This window comes from Callorhinus ursinus, unplaced genomic scaffold, assembly GCF_003265705.2.
Source record: "Callorhinus ursinus isolate GAN/ISIS: 27379988/994484 unplaced genomic scaffold, GSC_fseal_2.0 scaffold85, whole genome shotgun sequence".
NCBI classification, from domain to species: domain Eukaryota; kingdom Metazoa; phylum Chordata; class Mammalia; order Carnivora; family Otariidae; genus Callorhinus; species Callorhinus ursinus.
In genome coordinates this window covers 2,267,097-2,292,614 of record NW_027397147.1, presented here as the reverse complement: position 1 = coordinate 2,292,614, position 25,518 = coordinate 2,267,097, and the positions used below count along the sequence as shown (strand labels likewise).

Here is a 25,518-nt window from a genome sequence, read left to right as displayed (position 1 = left end):
TGTGTGTGTGTGTGTGTGTGTGTGTGTGTGTGTGTGTGTGTGTGTGTGTGTTGGGGGGTTATGGGGGAGGGTAGAGCAGGGCTTGGGGTGTGGACAGTGTGAGAAATGCTAAAGCATTTCTGACAACCATCTGCTACAGTCATCTGTTTCTGCATGTTGGTGGACGTGGATGTCCCCGCCTCAGGTTGGAGGTTTTATAAGCCAAAGTTGTGTTGTTATGTTTTTTCCATGTATTGTTATCTTTTCATTCATCCACTCTGTGCCTTGTCAGCCTTTGAAAGTCTTGGCTGCTCCCAGGCTGCTGTTCTCAGGGACCTTAAAAGGGACCTGGTTGGTCTTGGGGCAGAGAGTATCTTCTGGGGCACTCTCTTCCAAGAAAGACCTTGTCTCCATTTCCATTAGAGAATGCTGCTTGCATGTGTTTGAGAAGATCTTCTAAATGGAATGCTTGTTGCACTGTTTGCCAGGCGAGGGGCTGCCACTAGACCAGAGGACCACACTGGGTGGGCCGATCATGTCCTTCACCACCGTGCCTTAGTATCACCCAGAGAGGACCTTCCAGGGCAGAGGGGAAAGCAGATCCCAGGCCTCATGCAGGCCTCAGGTTCTGTGGATGGGGCAGCCTGTCTGGGCCTTTCCTCAGGACCCTCCTCTCCATTCTCATCCTCCTCTTCCACGAGCATCTACTCTCCGAGCTCTTCAGTGGTGATGCCATGCCAGTCATTGTCAATCATAACGAACAGGCTCACCCTTGCCTGTCAACTTCACTGTCCAACATGAAGAACTGTGACACGAATAGGTATGAAAAGAGCTTAGCAGTGATTTCAGTGGTGACTGAATATAGAAAGTCCTTGAATAAATACCCGTGTAGCAAATACGCTTTGTGGAGTCTTGAGTAAGTAAGAGATGCAGAGCCTGTTGCATTTAGAGGTGCTAAGCCTCCAGGGCCCTGTTGCCTGTTGAAATAGGAAGACTTCTTGCTGTGGAACCTGAAGAGCGGCTTCAGTGAAGGGATAGGCCCTGCAGGTCCGAACAAAGCTGGAAGAGAGGTGGATTTTTGTTACATGTATGGTGTGAAGGGAAAAGTCAGGTTTATCACCTCTTCTTAACGCCTGCTGTGTGCTAGGTGTGTTCTACTGTCCTGCTTTGTTGGTCAGTGGGGGAAGCGAGCTGAGCCTTGCTGATAGGGCCTGATGAAGGACTTTGAAATCCGAGCCGCTCACCTGTTGGGGCAAGATTCTACCTCAGAAACTGCAAGACTCTGTTTGGGGCTTTTTATCACAAAATCTGGTACTTTCCAGGTTAATCTTTGAACTTCTACGTATAGTTAGAACCCCACCAACACTAATTGGTGGGGATGGGAGCTGTAAAAGATGATCTAGCTATGCTAATTTTTAAGCAAATGTGAAAACTCAAAACCATTAAGTGATGGGTGACTTCTTCATTTGGCATAATTCTCATATTCATTTTAATCTAAAATTTCTTGCATGTTCAAATGTTCTATATAGCTTTTATGGGCTCTAGCTAATCTCATAGTCTTTAAGAGGAACCCGTCGTGATGATGTCTGCCTATGCAGAACTTCCATCAGGGTGGGTGACTAAGACGCGATTTTTACCCCCTGGTTCAGTGGTGAACTTGTGTGTGTCTCAACCTTCTGTCTTCCAGGAGCCAGACTCCCAGCGGTGCTTTGGTGGAGTTGGACCAGGGTAGGGGTGTCTGTGGGGAGCGGGGAGGTGTTCCTGAAAGTGGCCCTGGTGTGTGTCATCAGTGCCTTCTGATGATCAAGTTTGGTGGCTACTGAAGGCCTGACCCATATCCTTCCATTCCTTCCACAAGCAGTTGTGGAGCAGCTACTAGGAGCCCTGCATGTTTGTAGGCACTACAGATACAACAGCAGAAAGTTCCTGCCCTTGTGGCTCTTCTGTTCTAGTGGGGAGACAAATCCATGATGTACTGGGTGGGGATCTGGCACTGATGATCAGTATCTGCCCCCTATCCTGAATTCCTCTTCCAGGATCCTGCTCACCCCTGTCTCTTGACTTATTTCTCTGACTCTGTGTTTCTCTTCCTTTCTCTCAAATGTGGCGTTGTCCAGGGTTTAGTCCTTAGGACTCTTCTAAGCATATTTGGGCAGCTAACCACTAGATGGGTCCTAGACCTCTCTCAAGCTTCTACCTCCCGGCTGACATCCATATTCATCAGTGGCTATTTGTAGGTTTCACTGTTGTCTTGGGCTCTGAAAGCTTAGAATGGAACCCAGCCTTCTTCTCCCCTCTTCCCCTTAAATTTTCTTTTATTTGAAAACACCAGTATAAGCCTTCATGGATCCTTGGTTCCTGTTCCTTCTAGAGCCACTCAGTTGTTTTTGTCTCATCTAGTCTATTTCTAAATATGACATCTTGCCCTCTCCTGCATTCACATGGTCACTGCCCTGGTTTGGCTTTTCCGGGGGCGGGGGGGACGGGGTGGTGCAGTTCTCTGCCTCTCAATTCCCTGAACTATTATACTTGCCACCACCAAAATTATCTAACAAATCTGGCCACTTGACCTCTTGCTGAGAAATCCTGAATGGCTTCCTAATGTCCTAAAAGTTGATGCAATCAAGTTGAATGCTTAAGTATTCATGGCCCTTTTCCTAACTTCGTGTGCTTCCTACCGTTCTGCCACAGCTGCAAGAAAGTCCTTTCTTTCATGTTTTGATAATGCCATGTGTTTTCATGACATTAGGAGGCAACTCCTCTCCCCTTATCTCTTCAATGAATTTAGGCTAGAACCCTGCTTTATCTGTGAGCCACTGTGAGCATAAATGGGCTATGGAGATGGGAAATGTTGAAAACAGAGTAAATGACTTAATGACCAAAAGAACACGGACCAAATGAAGCAAAAAAAACATGAACATTACGTATTAAAAATGGTGTAGGGGCACCTGGGTGGCTCAGCATCATCTTGATCTCAGCTCAGGTCTTTATCTCAGGGTTGTGAGTTCAAAACGACTGTAAATTGAGAGACCAAGCATTCAGGGTAGAAAGCAAAGGTGATATTCTAAAATACAAGTAGTGCTTGATTACTACAGTGTTTACAACTCAAATTCTTCATACCCAATGTAGAAGATGCTGACCCAGCCCCAAAATATAAAATTCTATCAACTAGGTGTTTTGTTTTTTTTCTTTTGAAGAAAACAGTAGGAGAGTGTCGTGGAATGGCAGCCCTGGTTTGTTTGGGGGGGAGGAGTTTTTTGTTTTTGTTTTTGTTTTTAAATAAAGATAGGGCCTGGCATTTACCATCTGGGAAGAGGTGAAGCCAGGTAGGACAGAGGAAATGTCCTCAGGTGAGATGAGCCAAGCCTTTCATTATATAGTTGAGGCCCTTAAGATCCAGAGTTCTCATGACATTTAATGTCAGCTGGAATGAAAAAATCCAGGCCTTTTTTCCTCTTTCCCAGCACATTCCCAATTACATCACATTCATTCTGAAAAAGCTTGCATTTTAAACAGTGAACATTCTCTTCCTTCTGACTTTTATTCTTGAATACCTCATCCCACTACTGGAGGTAACACTTTGATTTTAAGTTAAAATCGTAAAAACATACTGCACTGTTACAGGCCCCAGATGCGTAGGATTTTAACATTTGCAGTCTTCTGAATCCCCAGTATGAAATAATTAAGTCAGCCCTTAGTTGTAATTCAGCTCTTTAGCTTCACTACCGCCTCTAAGAAGCCATGTGACCTTGGGGAAGTAATTTATCTTCTTTAGATTCCTCCTCTGTGAAGTGGACAACAGAATTTGAGAATTAAAAGTTAATATATGTAAAGTGACTACAATACTGCATGGCATTTAATTAGCGAAGACTTATTTCATTTACTATTTGATGTTAGTTTGTCCACTGGGTTTCCTTCCAGCACATGAACAGAGGTGACTTGTCCATAACTATAAAGTTTATCTCCTAAAATAAAGAACTATTTAAAATTTTGGTGAGTCTCTAATATTGAGACACAGTAAACATAAGGATAGAAAGGTAACAAAAAGTATTAATACTAATTAGAAACTATACTCCTAAATCTAGTCACCAAAACAATTCTAGCCATTTTGAAACACATCCCTAAGCCTAGTCAAAAGATGAAGTCTGTAACAGAACACTTTTAGAAACTAAGAAACACGTTTCCTATAAGACATTCAGTTAATTTTGTAACAAAGCTGTGCATTCTAAAATTTGTAACCCTGACATCAAAATCTGAAGCAGATAACTTAGTCTGCTCTTGTTTTTGAGTGCACATGCAAAATATTAGCTTTAAACCTAGTGGCACATTGAAAGAATACACTGTACAAAGCATTTTCTGGAAATGCAGTTAACCACATCAATAGCTCAACTGGACTATTTAGTCATCTCAATAGATGTAGAAAAAGACATTCTAGATTATTCATTGTTTATTTCTTTTTTATTTTATTTTATTTTATTTTTGTTTATTTCTAATAAAAATAAATGACCAGGGGTGCCTGGGTGGCTCAGTTAAGTGTGTGCCTTTGGCTCAGGTCATGATCCCAGGGTCCTGGGGTTGAGTCCGTGTCAGTCTCCATGCTCAGCGGGGGGTCTGCTGCTGCTTCTCCCTCTGCCCAACTCATGCTGTCTCTCTCTCAAATATTAAAAAACAAACCAGCATGTTTGATAAGGAAATATTACAGTAGCCTAAACACAAAGGTTTATTTTCTTGTTAAAAAGGCCAGATGTAGTCCAGAACCATTGCTGATAAAAGCATCGCAAAGTCATCGGGGATCCAGGCCTCAGCCAGCCCTAAGTCACCACCCAAGGATAATCTCCTCAGCATGTTACATGGTGATGGCTTGAGATGCTGACATTCTAAGCCACAGGAAGGAATAAAGGAAAACTGACATTCTTAAGGTTTCCCGTAAGTTTCATGTGATACTTGTATTCACATCTTATTGGCTGTGTAGTGACATTGCCCCACTTTGGGCAAAGAAGGCTGAGAAATTGTCATGTTTGTGTACAGAGCCACACTGTATGAAATTGGGTTTTGGCCAAGGAAGAAGGGAAGACTGGATTTGTAGTAGATTAGCTATCTACCATAAGATACTATGGCAGTCTATTGGGGAAAACTGTCCTTGAACTATTGTTAAATGGAAAAAACAAAACAAAACATACTTTTATAGTTGTCATGACTCTGGTTTTAAAACCAAGCAATCTAGGTATATGTGTGCATATATAATAACTGGTAATTTTGGGTTCTAGAATTGCAAATGAATTTTTAAAATACTTTAGAAAGAACATGGTGGGCGAGGGGTAGAGGGGGAGAGAGGCTTAAGCAGACTCCACGCTGAGTGTTGAGCCTGATGTAGGGCTCAGTCTCACAACCTGAGATTGTGACCTGAGCCAACCCAAGAGTTGGACGCTGACTGCGCCACCCAGGTGCCCTCCCTGCAAATGGGTTTTCTTTAAATTTTATCTGCATTTTCTAAAGTTTCTAAGCAACATTTTTATGCTTAATGTTTTTTCCAAATTAAAAGGTGGAAAGTCTTCCACATGATTAATCTTCTAGCAGACAGTGTTACTAGTTCTCATCTGTCTTTGGAGATATTCTGGGCATGTTCAAATGAACTGGAGTTTTTTTTGTTTTTAATGTAATGATGTAGCTTGGAGATAATGCCATGCCACTGCTTAGTAGGAAAAAGAATAGCCCCTGCTCTCCACTTTCCTGACAGCAGTTGGGATCAATCAGTTTTATGTTAAAAGTCCTGTGTATTAAAACTGGCACATGAATTTCCTGGTAGTTTCTGTGTATTTCCAGTCTTTCCCTCCCACTGGTTCCATTTCCGTGGGCCCAGACCTGTTTGCTTCTTCTCTAGCAACCCACTCCCTCCTACCTTAACTTCTGTCAGCCCAGCACTGTAGAGTAAAACAAGTATGGGCTTTGGAGTCAGGTTTGGTTTGTAGTTTTGTTTGTTTTTGCCACCTGTAGTATCTTGGGCAGGACACTCAACACGTCTGGGCCTCAGTTTTTATATTCTTAAATTGTAAAAATGTTAATCTACTTCATAGGTTTAGATGCAGGTTTAATGAGGTCAACAAAATACCAGACACAATAGGGACTCCATAAATGTAGGTGCTATTTCTCCTCAAATCACCTTATCCAAGATTTATTTACTACTGTAACTGTGGTGACTTCGATTTTGTCACGTGGTTCATTTCATAACCTTTCCTGTTCTCATGGAAACCAGTAAAATTTTGCTAAGGGTACTAACCTAATATTTGCCAAGGCTACAAAAAAAGTTGATGCTTTTGATAGAATCTGACCATCCTCTCCATACAGATCTGTCAAGATTAGTATCAGCTGCAGGAAATGTAAGCCCAAAGAAACATTGGTTAAACAAAAGATATTTATGTCTTTGTATTGGCCTCTTGGGATGACTGCAACAATGTACCATGAGTTGGGTGACCTAAAACAACAGAAGTCTGAAATTAGGCCACGTTCACTCTGAAACCTGTCAGATAATTTTGATGATTTGCAATGCTGCGTAACTCCTATCTCTACCTTTGTGGTCATGTGGTCTCCCTGTGTGTCTTCACATGACTAATTTACATTGATCATATCGGATTAAGGGCCAATCCTACTTCAGTATAACATCTTAACTAGTTACATCTGCAGTGATGCTATTGGTAAAGTCACATTCTGAGGGACTAGGGATTAGGATTTCATGCCTAACTCGTGGAAACACAAGTCAACCATAATTCTCTCAAATTCAGTAACCTTGGAAGTAGTGAGATTAGGGTTTGTATGCAGTCCGTATGATGTCAGGCACCTAGACGTTGAGTCTTGTTGCTCTGCCATGAGTGAATTCCATTACTAAGAACACTTTATGGTTCAAGATAGGAGACTGACCAACAAAAGACAAATTACCAAACTCAGGAAAGGAGACACATCACTACTAATTCTACAGAAATTGGAAAGGATTATAAAGGAATATTATGAACAGTTTTATGCCAGCTTAGGTGAAATGGACAAGTTTCTAGTAAAGCCCAAATTACCAAGTGATTTAAGAACTAGAACATCTGAATAGGTCTATAACAAGTTGAATTAATAGTCTTCTCACGAAGAAATGTCCAGGCCCAGCTGGCTTCCCATTAAATTCTGCCAAATATTTAAAGAGGCTTTCCCAATTCTCAAACTCTGAAGCTAGAGAAGGAAGGATCACTTCCTAAATGATTCTAAAACCAGTATTACACTTAAACCAAAATTAGAGAAAGATCACAAAAACAATATTACAGACCAGTTTTCCCCCATGAACATTGACACAAAGTCCTCAACAAAATAGTGTCAAAGCAAATCTGGTAACATTCTACATCCTGACCAAGTAGAATTTATCCTAGGAATGCAAGATCAGTTTACCATCCAAATGTTAATTGCTATAACATCACATGAGTAGAATAAAAGGTAAAAACCACACAATTATCCCAATAGGTACAAAAATATGTAACATTTTAACAAACTAGGAATAGAAGGGAACTTGGTCATCTTGAAAAAGGGATTGGACTGAAAAAGATGCTGAAGATCTGGAGCAAGGGAAAGATGTCTGCTCTTGCCATTTCTAAAATTCTTTTTTTTTTTTTTAAATGAAAGGTTTTTTTTAAGATTTTATTTATTTATTTGACAGAGAGAGACACAGCGAGAGAGGGAATACAAGCGGGGGGAGTGGGAGAGGGAGAAGCAGGCTTCCCATGGAGCGGAGAGCCCAATGTGGGGCTCGATCCCAGGACCCTGGGATCATGACCTGAGCCGAAGGCAGACGCTTAACGACTGAGCCACCCAGGCGCCCCGCCATTTCTAAAATTCTTAAGATTTTATTTATTTGACAGAGAGCGATAGGGAACACAAGCAGGGGGAGTGGGAGAGGGAGAAGCAGGCCTCCCACGGAGCAGGGAGCTAGATGCGGGGCTCGATCCCAGGACCCTAGGATTATGACCTGAGCTGAAGGCAGATGCTTAACCGTCTGAGCCACCCAGGCGCCCCTGCTCTTACCATTTCTATTCAATATTGTACTGAAGATTCTAAGCAGTGCAGTTAGTAGAGGGAAGAAAAAGGAAAACCTGTATTCACAGATATGAACCTGTACATAAATTCCAGGGAATATGTACATGCACACATAAATAACTAGAACTGATAAATGTTAAAACGTACAAGATAAATATACAAAAATCAGTTGTATTCCTATAACAAGAACATGTGAAATGAAAATTACATTCACAATAGCATTAAAATGAATAAATTTAACAAAAGCGCAAGGTATATACAATGTACAACAAAAGGTATTGCTAAGAGAAATTAAAGATGATCTAAATTAGAGGTTCTCAGCCAGGGGTGATTGTTCCCACTGAGAGATACTTGGCAATGTGCGGAGACATTCTTAGTTGTCACAACTTGGGGGAAGGGATGCTTTTCGGAGGTAGTGGTAGAGGCCAGAGATGCAGCCAAACATTGTACAGTGCATAGGACAGACTGAACAATAAATTATCTGGCCACACCAGGGTTGAATAACACCAAGGTTGAAACATTCTGATCTAAATAAATGGAGAGGCATTTCACATTCATGGATTGGAAGACTCTGTATTGTCAAGATGCCAGTTCTCAAAATGACCTGTAAGTTCAATAAAAACCCTATTCCAGCAGCATTTTTGTGTAGAAATTGATAAGCAGGTCATAAGATGTATATGGATATGCAAAGGGTCTGGAGTAGCAAAACAATATTTTTAAGATTTTATTTGAGGGACGCCTGGGTGGCTCAGTTGGTTAAGCGACTGCCTTCGGCTCAGGTCATGATCCCAGGGTCCTGGGATCAAATCCCGCATTGGGCTCCCTGCTGGGCAGGGCGCCTGCTTCTCCCTCTCCCTCTGCCACTCCCACCACTTGTGCTCTCCTGCTCCCTGTCAAATAAATAAAATCTTTAAGGAAAAAAAGATTTTATTTGAGAGAGAGTGCATGTGAGAGAGGAGGGAGAGCGAGGGAGGGAAAGAGGGAGAGGGAGAAGCATATTCCCCAAGGAGCAGGGAGCCTGACATGAGGCTGGATCCCAGGACCCTGGGATCATGCCCTGAGCTGAAGGCAGATGCTTAACCGACTGAGCCACCCAGGTGCCCTGCAAAACTTTTAAAAATAACAGTGGGAGGACTAACACTATCAGACTTCCAAACTTACTATAAACGATAGTAATCAAGACAATTTGTTATTGGTACAATAGGAATATAGATAATGAAACAAGAGTCCAGAAATTCTTACATCTGTGTCACTTGATTTTTGACAAAAGATCTTAAGGCAATCAGTGGAGAAAGGAAAGTCTGAATCATCCTGGGATAACTGTATATGTGTACGTAAAAAATCAGAGGGGCGCCTGGCTGACTGTGACGCTTGATCTTGGGGTTGTAACTTTGAGCCCCACATTCGGTATAGATGTTACTTAAAAATTAAATCTTTAAAGAATAAACTTAGGCCTTTACCTCACACCATACACAAAAAATGAATTCAAACTGGATCATGGACATAAATGTAAGAGCTAATACTTTAAAACTTCTAGAAGAAAATTTAGAAATTCTTCATGATTTTGTGTGAGGCAAAGATTTCTTAGATACAAGACCAAAAGTAGGACCCATAAAAAAGAAGTGATAAGGGAATTTATCAAAATTAAAAACTTGCACCTAAAAAGACATTAAGAAAATGAAAAGACAAGATACAGATTGGGAGGGCGCCTGGGTGGCTCAGTTGGTTAAGCGACTGCCTTCGGCTCAGGTCATGATCCTGGAGTCCCGGGATCGAGTTCCGCATCGGGCTCCCTGCTCGGCGGGGAGTCTGCTTCTCCCTCTGACCCTCCCCCCTCTCATGTGCTCTCTCTCTCTCTCTCTCTCTCTCTCATTCTCTGTCTCAAATAAAATCTTAAAAGATACAGATTGGGAGAAAATAGTTGTGACCCATATTAATAAGGGAATTCAGGATATGTAAAGAATTTAACAGTTTATTAATATGAAGAATTTAACGTTTCATCAAAGAAGATGTAAGAATGGCTAATAACATGAAAAGATGTTCAAAATCATTGGTTAGGGAAATGCAGACTAAAGCAACAGTGACTATTATATACCAGATGTTGGTGAGGGTATAGAGAAACTGGAGCCCTCACACATTATTGATGGTAATGTAAAACGGTGTAGGCTAGTCTGGGTAAGTTTGACAGTTTTCTTAAAAAGTTGAACATAAATTTATCTTGTAACTTAGCAATTCCACTCCTAGGAATATATCCAAAAGTAATGAAAACTTGTCTACACAAAGGCACGTGGTGAACATTCATAGCATTATTCATAATGACTTTAACTAGAAGCAGCATACATGTCCATCAGTTGGTGAATGGCTAAATATGTCATATCCACACAATGGAATACTATTCAGCAACATAAAGGAACAAACTGATAACATGGTGCAACACAAATGGACCTCAAAAACATGCTCAGTGAAAGAAGCCAGATGGAACACTAAACAGTATATGATTCCATGTGTCTGAAATGTCCAGAAAAGGTAAATTGAGAGACAGCAGACTAGTGGTTTCCTAGGGCCTGGTGTGGAAGACCAGATTAAGTGCAAATGAGGAGGAAGGAACATTTTTGGCTGATGGAAATGATCTTGTGGAGAGAGACCAACTCCAAATTTACTAAAAATCATTGAATTGTGGCTTACAATGGATGAATTTTATATCCTGTAAGTTATTAGTAAAGCTAGTTTAAAAATGTTCATCAGGGAGGGCAGGGACATATTGTAGAGGCACTTAAGGCTTCCAACGCTCCTACCAAGGATAGTATACTAGCTTTCCTGATTTGTGGACTTAGGTTCTTAGATATATAGAGTCTTCAAGAACTACCGTATGCATTTCAGAGTATGCCCGGGGTGAGAAGGGTAAATGGCAAAATTATTCACAGTTATACACAAAGGTTTTTGTTTTTTTTTTTAATTTTTGGTTCCCATGATCTATGACAAAGGAGGCGCTCCCTTTTCCAAGGCGTCACATGAGGCTAGAGAAAACGGGTGCAACCGGTGAGTTTGAGTTCCAGCGTGGTGTGTTAGGAAAGGACAGGAGGCCAATGTGGCTATAGGGAGGGCTGAGGCCAGATGGCGTAGACTCATCTGACCTCTGTAGGAAGGCAGTAAAGCGTGGTAAAGAGTTCAGGCTCCAGTGGCCCGTTTGCCCTAGTTCAAATCCCCGCAGTCCCACTTTCTGGCGACATGACTCTTGAGTTGCTCAACTGCCTCGAATTTCATCTTTACCTTGGGGAGAATAACGGCACTCGTAGTACTGTCAAGTCTAAGTGCGCCAGTGCACGTAAGGGCTTTAGAGTAAGCACATATTTAAGCGCTCAACACGCACTTAAGTTAGCAAAAGAAGCAGGACGCTCGCACCCGCTCGCCGCTCTCCGCCGGGGGCCTTTCTCCAGGGCGCCCGGAACGCCGGCAATCACTATGGTAACGGCCACCTACTTCCGGAAGAAGTACGGCGCGCGGCGAGGGCCAGTCTGAGCCCTCTGCCTCCGCGAGTTGACAGAGGGGCCGCAGAAGCGCGAGTTTAGTGGGTGCTGTGGATTCCGCCTGCCGCCCCCCCCCCCCCCCCCGCCCAGGCCAGCCCCGGTGCCCTCGCAGGGCCGCCCGACTCAGCAGCCTCGTTGCCGCCAGAGCCAGCTCTTCAGGCCTGGACGCCGAGGCTGAGAGGCGGTGCGGCCATGGACTTCTCCAAGTTCCTGGCGGAAGACTTCGACGTGAAGGAGTGGATCAACGCGGCCTTCAGGACGGGTTCGAAGGAGGCGGCGGCCGGGAAGGCGGATGGCCACGCGGCCACGCTGGTGATGAAGCTGCAGCTGTTCATCCAGGAGGTGAACCACGCGGTGGAGGGTAAGGCCGAGCTGCCGGGACGGGCGTGGGGCGGCGGCGGTCCGCGCCCCCCGCGGTGGGAAGGCGGAGCCCGGACCGACCCTCCTCCAGGCCTTTCGTGGGGCAGCCGGGGGCCGGTGTCAGCTCGCTGCCGCCTGTCTAACGCTTGCCGAGGCTGGGGCTTGCTCTTCCACCCCCGGCGGTGCCATCAAGTTTCCTTTGAGGCCCAAGAGTGAATTTCAAGAATATTAACTAATCGTTACCTGGTTCTTATATTTGGCAAAAGCGTATCAGAGGCATGTGGGAATGACACAAATCTGGGAAACGTTGTTTGAGCGGACCTTCATGTCCTTGAAGATGGGCTGGCCTGAATGGAGACTTGAACCATCTTTCAAGGATAGTTAATTATAAAAAATAATACACACCAGCAACCTTTTCATTAACTCCTACTCGATTTTTAGTCACAGTATGTTCACCGTATGTTCGTTAGGTGCATACTGCACGCCAGTCTCTTTGCTAGGCTGCGTGGGAGAGACAGGTCCTACAGGGAAGCTTAAGACCCAGTAAATAAAACTTTATTTTATAGATGGGTCCAGTGTTTAAGAAAAGGCTGATGTTGGGGGGAGGGGAGCTTTATTTCACTGCAGGTTCTTTATTGTGCTTTGCATCTAATACTCATTGAACATCTGCTACACCTGTGCCCAGAAATGGGCCATGTGCAAAAAGGTTACTTTTCAGGAGCTTGCTGCCTTGTGGGGAAGATACTAAATGGTTAAATTACAGTGAAGGGTGGCTTTCCTACAAGTAGGACCAGGAGTTATGAGAGCTGGAAAAAGTGTGCAGTTACCTCTAGTCTGGGAGAATCATAAAGGGTTTTCCCTGTCTTAGGCCTTGAAGGAAGACTTCATAGGGCAAAGAGGGGGAGGACAATAATAATATGATAGCAATATTTGAGCCCTTGATAATGTGTCAGCCATTCTTTTAAATGCCCTGTATGTATTAACTAAGTGGTTCTCAAACCAGGGGTGGTAATGTCACCTCCTTCCACCCCCACCATCCCCTGAGTATCTGGAAGTTGTTGGGAGTGCTTTTAGTCCTTGCAATGGGGAGGAATGTCACAATGATGGACAGTTAGTGGAAATACCCAGCGATGCTTGGTGTCCTGCATGCTTGGGATATCCTACACAATGAAGAACTGTCCTGGCCAAAATGTTAATGTTGCCCCTTCTCAGCCTAATTATCCAATTTAAACCTGGCTATAATCCGTAGAGATAAACACAGTTATGATTACCAATTTATAGTTGTAGAGACTGTGGCTGAGTGAAGTAACTGACCCATCATCGTATTTCTAGTTTGGATTTGAACCCAAGCATTGGTCCCAGAGCTCAGGGTCTTATCTATTATACCTTGCTACCTCTCTGGGATGAAAGGGAGAGAGAACAGCACATACAGAAGCATGTGGGTATAAAAAGGCCTAGCCAGTCCACAGAAGGGTGAGAAGTTCAAACACAGCTCCATCAGTAACATCAACAAACGTTAGTCATTAGTATTATTATTATAGGATCACACTTTCCCGGGGGGAAGGGGGAGACTTCTGGAGCTAAGACAGAAAAGTAGATTGGGGTCAAACTGTGAAAGCCCTTTTTGCCCATCATTTTATTTTATTTTATTCTTTACACACACACACACACACACACACACACACACACACACACGTATGTGCATGCCCGTGTGTGCCATGCCCTGGAGCATGAGAGGCTTGGGTACCTAGCTGTGCCAGGCTTGATTATTCTTTACACACACACACACACACACACACACACACGTATGTGCATGCCCGGGGACCGGGGGGGGGGCGGTGGCGTGCAGAGGGAGAGAGAGAGAATCTTAAGCAGGCCCAATCCCACACCCTGAGATCATGACCTGAGCCGAAATCAAGAGTGGGACACTTAACTGACTGAACCGCCCAGGTATCCGCTTTTTGATTATCCTAAGGAGTTGGGAATTCGGCCCCTAGGCAATGGGAAGCCTTCAGAGGTTTTTTGTTTCTTGTTTTTCAAAGATTTTATTTATTTATTTGACAGAGAGAGAGAGACAGCAAGAGAGGGAACACAAGCAGGGGGAGTGGGAGAGGGAGAAACAGGCTTCCTGCTGAGCCGGGAGCCCGATGCGGGGCTCGATCCCAGGACCCTGGGATCATGACCTGAGCTGAAGGCAGATGCTTAACAACTGAGCCACCCAGGTGCCCTGCCTTCAGAGGTTTAAAGCTTTCTTTTTATGGAAGGCGAGACAGGGCTCAAATATGCAGTGAAGAGAGGTTATTGCAGAGGCTCTAGGAGGGAATGTTGAGGGCTCCAAGTTGGGAGACTGATTTGTTCAGTCATTCAGTCAACAAATAAATAAATAGGCACAAACTGTTTTCCAGGTTCCAGAGATACAGTGTCGAACAAGACCCAGTCCTAGGTTGGGTCGGTTAACAGGCCAGGTGGGGGACAGGGGGAGAAAAACCCCCAAACAGGGATCAGATCATGCAGGGATTTTAATGTCTCATTAAAGAGTTTGGATTTGATTTAAAATGATTGTAAAGGAACAGTACCACGATTGATTCGGAAGGCAACTGTTCAGAAGAGTGGACTGTCATCATAGTGGCTTCAACTGGGGTTGTGGCAGTGGGCATGGTAGGAAATGGGTAGATTTAAGATATTTTTAGGAGGAAGAATGGGAAGAACTTGCTGATGGATTGGAAGGAGGGACAAGAGGGGGAGAACATCAAGAATGATAGCAGGTTCTTGAACTGAATGACTGTGGGTGGAGGTGCCAAACATACAGTAACATTGAGAGAATTGTAGTGAACATCCATATGCCCACTGCCTAGATTCTACAATTAACAATTTACTATTCCTGCTTTATCACAAATCTATCCATTTACCTGTCCCTTTCTCCATTCACCCATCTTATTTTTTGATGTATTTCAAAATGAGTTGCAGAGGTTAGTATACTTTACCCCTGTGCATTTCAGTGGGTACCCTAAACATAATAGAATTCAGTACTTGTTTACAGCTCTTTTTTTTTTAACTAAACAAAATTTACATAAGGTGAAATGCACAAATCTTATCTGATGAGGGTGCCTGGGTGGCTCAGTCGTTGAGCGTCTGCCTTTGGCTCAGGTCATGATCCCAGGGTCCTGGGATCGAGTCCCACATCGGGCTCCCTGCTCAGCAGGAAGCCTGCTTCTCCCTCTCCCACTCCCCACACTTGTGTTCCTGCTCTCGCTGTCTCTGTCAAATAAACAAATAAAATCTTAAAAAAAAAATCTTATCTGATGAGTGTAATGAGTTTTGACAAATGTATACAGCTGGGATAACTCAAATCTCTGTCAAGAAGGAGAATGTTACAATCACCCAAGAAAGTGCCCCCATTCCCCTTCACAGTGAAATCTGGCCCTTACCCTCCCAGAGGCAACCGCTGCAAGTGATAGCTTTAAAATGGAAAAAAGAGTGGACTGAATTTGGTGTGGGGGGAGGGTTGTGGAGAAGGAAAAAGAAGTACACAGAGAACGGCAAGGACTGAAGAGTGACTTCGAGGTTTAACAGGTGGAAGGCTGGGGCCATAACAATGTTGTTAAAAAGTCAGCATTGTTCAAAGTCAGTCTCTATACAGAAGAAATCCTTGTTCTATCTTTGTTTTCTTAGTCTTAGAACTTTACCCGGGGTCAGTGCTGGAAACACATTGTTATTTTATGGCACAGCCGGATGAACAGGTTCCTGAAATATTTCTTTAAGATGTTAAGGTTCCATTCATCACACTGGTAGAGCAGAAGACGCTGGACTTAACTGGGTTGATTTCCCGATGAATTGCCCTTTAAAGGGTCAGAGGGGGGGTGCCTGGGTGGCTCAGTTGGTTAAGCGACTGCCTTCGGCTCAGGTCATGACCCTGGAGTCCCGGGATCAAGTCCCACATCGGGCTCCCTGCTCAGCGGGAAGTCTGCTTCTCCCTCTGACCCTCTTCCCTCTCGTGCTCTCTCTCTCTCTCATTTTCTCTCTCTCAAATAAATAAATAAAATCTTTAAAAAAAAATAAAGGGTCAGAGGGGTATGCTAGTAACTCTCCCAATTCCACATAACACATCATAGTGTGCAAAGATGTGCAAATTGTATTCTATGTTTGGGACGTCTGTTAAAACAGGGTGGCTCAGTCGTTAAGTGTCTGCCTTCAGCTCAGGTCATGATCCCGGGGTCCTGGGATCGAGCCCCGCATCGGGCTCCCTGCTCCGCAGGAAGCCTGCTTCCCCCTCTCCCACTCCCCCTGCTTGTGTTTCCTCTCTCGCTCTGTCTCTCTCTGTCAAATAAATAAAACTTTAAAAAACAAAAACCATATAGTTTCTTAATGTCACCTGATCTCCTACCAGACTTGTTAAATAAGAAACTGGCAGGCCGGGGAACCTGCATTTAACTGTGCCCCAGTTGACACTGGTCGTCTGTGGACTCTGTTTTGAAAAGACCATGGAGTGCAGACATTGGGGCCAGACACATGTAAGGCTTGGTTTCAGCACTGTGAAATCTTAGGGAAGTTACTCAACCTCTCTGAGCCTCAGTTTCCTTATTGGTAAGAGGTGACTGCTAATGATTCCTGTGGACATTACGTGATAGAATGTTTGTAGATCACCTGCGGCGTAGCTGGCATTTACCCAGTGTCAGATTCTTTCATTTTCTCTCCTCACAAAGGGAGTTTCAATTTAACTCAGTGGTGGAAAAGCGTTGATTTTGGGTCAGGTTGATGGTTCCTTCCTTGTCAAATCCCATGGCCCACACCGATCACACTGGGGAAGACATGGTCCTGGCAGAGCCCACCTCCCAGCCCACCTCTTCTGCACTCCCCATCGTCCACAGGCTCAGAAAACTGTGTGGTTGGGGGTGCTTTGGGGAAAATTCCCTTCCTGTCTTCTGATCTCTTCATCTTGTTCACTAGTGACTGGTCTGATTTTCACCTTTTGTTCTTCGGTTCTTGCTACAGAAACAAGTCACCAGGCTCTTCAGAACATGCCCAAAGTGCTCCGCGATGTTGAAGCCCTGAAACAGGAGGCATCTTTTCTGAAAGAACAAATGATTCTTGTCAAGGAGGACATTAAAAAATTTGAACAGGATACGTCTCAATCGATGCAGGTATTCACGCTCCCGTCCCTAATGCTGATTCTTGTTTTTGGAAGACATTCACAGAAGCTCCCTCAAAACGGGAGTGTGCTATGATACTTATGTTTGAAGTCGCCAGTGGAGGGTAGAGATAAAGGAACTGCCACTTCCTTAGTCTTTGACCTCTTGTCTCTCTTTTAGGTGTTGGTAGAAATTGACCAGGTCAAGTCCAGAATGCAGCTTGCGGCAGAGTCCCTTCAGGAAGCAGACAAGTGGAGCACACTGAGTGCTGATATCGAGGAGACCTTCAAGACTCAAGTAGGTCTTGAGTTTAGGGGATGTCCGCAGGCTGGGTAGGCAGGCGCTTGAGGTTTGGAGAAACAAATGAGAAAGTCCTTTCCTCGAATCCATAAGGGATAGGAAGAAGCCCTGCGTGGAAACACACAGGCAAAGGGTGGGAAGACCTGCAGTTGCTCTGGGTCTTTACACCTCTGGAATTGGTATCTTGACTGATGGCCTTCTTGTCACAGAGAGTTCAGGAGAAAGCTCAGTGAAAAAGGCAGAGAAAATGGATAAAATGAGAGTGTGGACCACAGGCAGGGGCCCTTCCACATCCTGGGACCCTCCAGGACTGCCAACTGTGGAAAATAGCAATGCTTTTGATACCCGGTTATCAGGATGAGGTCAGGTGATGTCTCATGAAAAACTCTCAGTTGTTAAGCAAAATGAATTCTTTTATTATCTCTTTTGCTAGTTTTTTTTTTTTTTAAGATTTTATTTATTTATTTGACAGAGGAGACACAGCGAGAGACGAAACAAAGCAGGGGGAGTGGGAGAGGGAGAAGCAGGCTTCCCACGGAGCAGGGAGCCCAATGCGGGGCTCGATCCCAGGACCCTGGGATCGTGACCTGAGCCGAAGGCAGTCGCTTAACGACTGCGCCACCCAGGCACCCCTCCTTTTTTTTTTTTTTTTAAAGATTTTATTTATTTGAGAGATGGTAAGAGAGAGCATGAGCTGGGAGAGGGAGAAGCAGGCTCCCCGCTGAGCAGGGAACCCAATGCAGGACTCCATCCCAGAACCCTGGGATCATGACCCGAGCCGAAGGCAGAAGCTTAACTGACTGCGCCACCCAGGTGCCCCCCACTTTTTGCTAATTTTTAAAACTCTCACAAGGTTTTTAAAAAGTGCTCAGTGCATGAGGGGAAAAAAAATTAGTAAACAGGAATAAACGGTGAAAAATGTTTTTCTCGTAACCCTGACACCCCCGACGCGCGCACACACGCGCACGCGCACACACGCACACGCGCACACATGGTCCCTGCCCTTTTGTTCCCCTGAATGGCAGTGCATTGTGAACGCTGCTCTGCACTTCGTTTTTGTACTCTACAATCTAGTATTCTCTATCACTTACCTTTATCTGGGAGTGCAGGAGGGCCATACTCCTTCCCATTCCATTTCAGAGCCTCCTCTGGGCTCATGACAAGGTAATGGATGTAGGGTTCGTGGATGTGAGCTGCAGTCTTCCTGGATTCCTGGCACGTGCGTGATTGCAGTCAGTACACTACTAATATTAACTAGCTAAGAGTAAGAAAGCTTTTGCCCCTCCCAACTATCCCGATATTCAGAACCAGCTGCCGACAAGACCATATGCATCCGGCTGGCTCCCCCCCAGGCACTGCAAACTGAATTCATTATTTCTGTCTAGAACCGCTCCCCATTTGCTCTTCCCTTTGGCCTCCCTGTCTTGGTTGATGGCGGCACTTCCCCAGCAAGGGTCTAGGCTAGAAACCTCAGCGGTCCTTAACCGTGCTCTCTTCCCCGCCTCTCCGATATCTGTGCAGTTGTCCGTTCTTTGGATCCCTCTGCCACCACTCTGGTCACACTTCCCATTGTCTTTCTCCTAAACCACTGTGGCAGCCACCCATCCCTGCTGGCTCCTGGCCTCTCACAGGCAGACTCACTTGCTCCCTCCCCTGGGCCCCGGTAGCGCCTGAGCCATACTCCTTAAACTACATGCCGATCTTGCTGTCCCAATATGTTGGGAACTCAGAGGCTGCAATGTGATCTTTTTTGTGTCTCAAACATCTAATACAGTGTCTGACATGTTGTAGACACCTGTTGAGTGCTGAAATGAAACACAATTACTACATTCTTAATTCTTTTAAAAAATAGCATTTCTTTTTTAAGATTTTATTTATTTGTCAGAGCGAGTACAAGCCGGGGGAAAGAGAGAAGCAGGCTCCCCAACGCGGGGCTCAATCCCAGGACCCTGAGATCATGACCTGAACCGAAGGCAGACACTTAACCAACTGAGCCACCCAGGTGCCACTGGAGGACCTGGGATCTTTTAAAATAAATATCCTCTATTCTGGTCTTTTATAGGACATAGCTGTGATTTCTGCTAAGCTGACAGGTATGCAGAACAGCTTAATGATGCTTGTTGATACACCAGACTACTCGGAAAAATGTGTGCACTTGGAGGCACTGAAGAACAGGCTGGAGGCCCTGGCCTCCCCACAGATTGTGGCGGCGTTCACCTCCCAGTCTGTAGGTAAGTGCGGGCCCCCTCTCATCTCTGCACACCTCCTCACAAAGGTAAGGCTTTCCAAGTCTTCAGCCTTTTGAGCGTCTTACTGTGGATTAAATTATGTAGCTTGGAAGTTAAGCTGTAACTTTTTTGGGGTTGCCTTTTTTCAATAGCTTATATAAATATTTTCAAGCATACAGAAATGTTGAGATAAGCACATGACAGACACACCACCTAGATCCTAGTTAAGTGTTTTACCACATTTGCTTTGTCACACATCTACACACCCATCCATCTCTCTGTCCATCCAGGTTCTGTTTGGGATGCATTCCAAAGTAACTTATGGATATAGGCATACTTCACTCTTAAATGCTTCAGCATTCATATCAATAACTAGAGTTCAGTATTGCTTTATGATTCTCTTTTTTTGAGGTGAAATTTACTTTCAGAGAAACGCACATATCTTAAGTGTACTGTTTGACGAGTTTTGACCCTTGTCAAATCTGATTTTTATTTCCTGTGATCTACTAATGTGGAAAATCATATTGATAGCATTCCTAATACCCTTGTATTCTTGCAACTCAAGAACAAGCTCCACGTGGTTATGGGATGTCTGTGTGGGCGCACGCACGTGTGTGTATGCCTGTTAGTGTCCTTCTGGGTATTTGCTAATATTTTATTTAGAATTTTTTCATAGAGGTCTTATTAGCAAATATCTTTTTTTTTATTTTTTATTTATTTATTTTTTTTAAAGATTTTATTTATTTATTTGAGAGAGAGAGAATGAGAGATAGAGAGCATGAGAGGGAAGAGGGTTAGAGGGAGAAGCAGACTCCCTGCTGAGCAGGGAGCCCGATGCGGGACTCGATCCCGGGACTCCAGGATCATGACCTGAGCCGAAGGCAGTCGCTTAACCAACTGAGCCACCCAGGCGCCCTATCTTTTTTTTTTAAAGATTTTATTTATTTATTAGAGAAAGCGAGAAAGAGAGAGCACAAGCAGGGGGAGTGGCAGGCAGAGGGAGAAGCAGGCTCCCGAGGAGCAAAGAACCAGATGCAGGACTCGATCCCTGCGATCATGACCTGAGCTAAAGGCAGATACTTAACTGACTGAGCCACCCAGGTGCCCCACTTGTTAGGTTTTAAGGAACATTTTTATCAAATAATTGCCATGGCCCCATTAAATGCTTTCTGTCTGCAGTTCAACTTGGGTATGAATATTACAACTTCTGCCTTCTTTTTTGTTTGTACTTGCTTTAGTATGGCTTTACACATTTTTTTTTTTTAAAGATTTTATTTACTTATTTGAGAGAGAGAGAATGAGAGATAGAGAGCACGAGAGGGAAGAGGGTCAGAGGGAGAAGTAGACTCCCCGCTGAGCAGGGAGCCCGATGTGGGACTCGATCCCGGGACTCCAGGATCATGACCTGAGCCGAAGGCAGTTGCTTAACTAACTGAGCCACCCAGGAGCCCTACCCATTTTTTTTTTTTTTAACCTTTAAACTTTTTTTTTTTTTTTAAGGTTTTATTTATTTATTTGACAGAGAGACACAGCGAGAGAGGGAACACAAGCAGGGGGAGTGGGAGAGGGAAAAGCAGGCTTCCCATGGAGCAGGGAGCCCGATGTGGGGCTCGATCCCAGGACCCGGGGATCACGACCCCAGCCCAAGGCAGACACCTAACGACTGAGCCACCCAGGTGCCCCAACCTTCAAACTTTCTGAGATGTTTTATTTTAGACTTAGCTATTGGAGATAGCACTTTGTTGAATCTTGATTTTTATCTAATCCTTGTACTTTTTAATAAGTGACTTTATCCCATTTAGGTTTTATTTGACAGAAATTGTCAGTTTTGTATGTCTCGGTATTTTCTGCTTTATGTTTGTTTTCTTTGTGATTTTTTTTCTCACAGATGATTGAAAGATATAGAACTTGATTTTAGTTTTTCTAGTGATTTATGATTTCAAATTATATTAAACTAAACTTCTTTCTCAATTTATCAGCCTCCTGAAAGAAACACCATCTGCCTCCCCCAGTTAGTGTGCTTTAACTCCTCTTCCTGCTTTCCACCATCCCTCTTCCTTGGCCAGTCTACAAGATTGCATAGTCTAGAATTTTAATCATGGTATATTGTCAAATTATTCATTATTAATTTTCAAATTATTAATTTTTTTATCATGTGGCTTTTCTCTAAACTTTTAAATATTAGAAAATTTTCATATTTGATATTTTATCTTTTCATAACCGTTTTCTAACCAATAATTGGCTATTTATGCTCAATTTCTTGTTTAAATGGATTCAGTGCTCACTTTTAGACTTTTCAGCACACCTCTTCCCCGTTTGTTAATTCTTTGAGGCTTCTCTTCATGACCAGGATTCGGTTTTGTAAGTAGATTTTTTTCACCTCAGGAAGGGCATGGGGATTATATGCATATCCTCAGTGTTTATGTAGTAAAGAATGTCTTTCTGTTGCTTTTACATATAGAAGAAAATGGCTGCTTTTGGAATTTTTGGATCACACTGTTTTTCCTGTGGAAATCTAGAAGCCTTGATTCCTTGTCTTCTGCCAACTGTATTTCACTATGAACATGAGACTGGCCTGATTCTTTTTTTTTTTTTTTTTTTTTTTTTGGTAGTTCGTTTCTTTTCCTTGTACTAGTTAAAGCAGGGGTTAGCAAGCATTTTCTGTAAAGGGCCGGGTAGTAAATATTTTGGGCTCTTTGGGTCGTGTGCTGTCTATCACCAATACTTAACTGCAGTTGTGGTGTGAAAGCCCGTGTATAAATGAATAGGCTTCTCTGTGTTCCAGTAAAACTTTATGACAAAACCAGGTGGTGCTGTCGCCTGCTGGCTCATAGTTTGCTGACTTCAGGCTTATACAATTCTTTCTTTTGCCTTATAGTTTAGTTACTTCACTAGATTATTTTTCAGTTTGGGAAAAATATTTTTCTAGAACATAGTGTGAGCTCTTTTTATTTGCTGATTCATGTCTTTCTCTGTTTCTAGAAAATTTCTTTCTTTTTTTTTTTAAGATTTTATTTACTTATTTGAGACAGAGAGAATGAGAGATAGAGAGCACGAGAGAGAAGAGGGTCAGAGGGAGAAGCAGACCCCCTGCTGAGCAGGGAGCCCGATGTGGGACTCGATCCCTGGACTCCAGGATCATGACCTGAGCCGAAGGCAGTCGCTTAACCCACTGAACCACCCAGGTGCCCTAGAAAATTTCTTTCTTAAAAAATATTTTTTCTGTTCCATTTGTTTTCCATTTTTGAGAACATCAGCTGTCTGTCCATCAGCTCTCTGTTTCCCCCTCCTTTATGTCATGTTCCCTCTGGTCTATTTTAGCTCTTTATCAACTCTCCCCATAGTCTTTTTTATTTTTCAAAAGATTGTTTTTCATTTCACTAATAGCATTCTCTTTCTTTCTTTCTTTCTTAAGATTTTATTTATTTATTTGAGAGAGAGATAGCAAGAGAGAGCACGGGTAGGGTGGAGGGGCACAGGGAGAGGGAGAAGCAGGCTCCCCACTGAGCAGGGAGCCCAATGCAGGACCCGATCCCAGGATCCTGGGATCCTGACCCGAGCCGAAGGCAGACGCTTAACCGACTGAGCCACCCAGGTGTCCCAAGTCCTTTGACCATTTTAAAATCGGGTAATTTATTTTTTATTTTTGCGTTGTAGGAGTTTGTTATATATTCCGGATATTAATCCCTGATCAGATATATGATTTGTATACTCTGATTCTGTGGGTTGGCTTTTCATTCTATTTATAGTGTCCTTTGATGCACAGATCTTAAATTTTGTTGTAGTCCAATATATCTGTTTTTAATTTTGTTGCCTGTGTTTTTGGTGTCATAAGTAAGAAACTATTGCTAAATCCAGTGTCATGAAATTTTTCCCATTTTCTTCTAAGAGTTGATAGTTTTAGCTCTTACATGTTGCTCTTTGATCCATTTAAAGTTCATTTTTGTATATGGTGTAAGGTAAGGGTCCAGTTTCTTTCTTTTGCATGTGGATATCCAGTTTTCTGAACATCACTTGTTGTCCTTTCCCCATTGAATGGCCTTGACACCCTTGTTGAAAGTCACTTGATTGTACCCGTGAAGGTTCATTTCTGGGCTCTCTGCTCTCCTCCGTTGGTCATATGCCTGTCCTTATGCCAGTACCACGCTGTCACCCCCACCTGCCCCACACGCATTGTTTTGATTATTGTAGCTTTGTAGTAAGTTCTGAAGTCACGAAGTGTGAGAGCACCAACGTCACTCTTCTTTTTCAAGATTGTTTTGTCTATTTGGGGTCCCTTGAAATTCCATATGAATTCTAGGGTGGGTTTTTCTGTTTCTCCAGAAGACACCATTGGGATTTCGATAGGGATCGCATTGAATCTGTAGATGACTTTGGGTAGTATTACCGTCTTAACAGTATTAAGTATTTCAGTCCATCAACACGGGATGTTTTTTCATTTATTTGTGTCTTCTTTAATTTCTTTCAGCAGTGTTTTGTTATTTTCAGAGTACAAGTCTTTCAGCTCCTTGTTAACATTTTTTCCTAAGTATTTTCTTTATTTTGATGTTACTGTAGATGAATTTTATTTCCTCTTCAGATTGTTCATTGTCAATATAGAAAAACAACTGATTTTTTTTTTAAAGATTTTATTTATTCATTTGAGAGAGAGAGAAAGACAGAGAAAGCACAAGCAGGGGGAGAGGCAGAGGGAGAGGGAGAAGCAGTCTCCCCACTGAGCAGGGAGCCTGACATGGGGCTCGATCTCAGGACCCAGAGATCATGACCTGAGCCGAAGGCAGACGCCCAACCATCTGAGCCACCCCAGGTGTCCCAACACGACTGATTTTTGTGTGTTGATTTTGTATCCTGCAACTTTGCCAAATTCACTTATTAGTTCTAACAGGTTTTTTTGTGGAATCTTTAGGGTTTTCTGGTTATAAGATCATATCAACTGCAAACAAAGATAATTTTACTTCTTCCTGTTCTCTTTGAATGCTTTTAATTTCTCTTTCTTGCCTCATTGCTCTGGCTAAGACTTCCAGCACTAAGGTGAATAGAGGTGGCAAAAGCAGGCATTCTTGTCTTGTTCCTGATCTCAGAGGAAAAGTTTGAAATAGTCTTTCACCACTGAGTATTATGTTAACTGGGGGCTTTTCATATATGAAACTTTATTTATTATGCTGACATAGTTTGCTTCTATTCCTAGTTTGTTGAGTTATATCATGAAAAGGGTTGAATTGTATCAAATTCTTTTCTTCACCATTTGAGATGATCGTGTGGATTTTTTCCATCATTCTGTCAATATGGTATATTACATTGATTGATTTTCAGACATTGAACCATCCTTGCATCTCAGGAATAAAGTCCACTTGGCTGTAGAGTATTATCCTTTAATGTGCTGCTGATTTTGGTTTGCTCGTATTTCATCAAGGATTTTTGCATCACTGTTCATCAAGGATGTGGCACCTGGGTGGCTCAGTTGGTTAAGTGTCTGACTCTTGATTTCTGCTCAGGTCCTGATCTCAGGGTCATGAGATTGAGCCCTGTGTTGGGTTCTGCGTTGGGTGTGGAGTCTGCTTGAGCATTCCACCTCCGCTTGAGTGCACGCGTGCTCTCTCTCTCTCAAAAAAAAAAAAAATCATCAGGGATATTGGTCTGTAGGTTTCTTTTCTTGTATTGTCTTTGTCTGGCTTTGGATCGGTGTAATGCTGGCCTCGTAGAATAAGTTAGAAAGTGTTTCCTCCTCTTCAGTTTTCTGGAAGAGTTTGAGAAGTATTGGTATTAATTTTTCTTGAAATGTCTAGTATATTCACCAGTGAAGCTGTTTGGTGTGCTTTTCTTTGTTGAAGGGTTTTTGATTACTGATTCAATCTCCTTATTAGTTTTAGATCCATTTAGAATTCTTACTTCTTCATGATTCAGTCTTGGTATTGTGTGTGTCTAAGAATT

At 43.3% G+C, this 25,518-nt stretch overlaps 2 protein-coding genes across 4 annotated transcripts in view; both read left to right on the top strand.

The window, feature by feature from the left end:
- The window catches only part of GGA2 (golgi associated, gamma adaptin ear containing, ARF binding protein 2), a 38,280-nt gene extending 32,506 nt beyond the window's left edge, over positions 1-5,774 (top strand). For both annotated transcript variants that reach the window (XM_025855402.2, XM_025855401.2), the window contains exon 17: positions 1-5,774. This exon is cut by the window's left edge and continues 262 nt beyond it. The gene's annotated coding sequence lies outside the window, so the exon portion shown is untranslated.
- Positions 5,775-11,397: 5,623 nt separating this feature from the next.
- The window catches only part of COG7 (component of oligomeric golgi complex 7), a 78,957-nt gene continuing 64,836 nt past the window's right edge, over positions 11,398-25,518 (top strand). For both annotated transcript variants that reach the window (XM_073887947.1, XM_025855455.2), the window contains exons 1-4: positions 11,398-11,931; positions 16,923-17,071; positions 17,240-17,356; positions 19,422-19,590. In XM_073887947.1, coding sequence (XP_073744048.1) covers positions 11,763-11,931; positions 16,923-17,071; positions 17,240-17,356; positions 19,422-19,590 — 604 coding nt within the window. In that variant the 5' untranslated portion in view covers positions 11,398-11,762. The remainder of the gene's footprint in view (positions 11,932-16,922; positions 17,072-17,239; positions 17,357-19,421; positions 19,591-25,518) is intronic.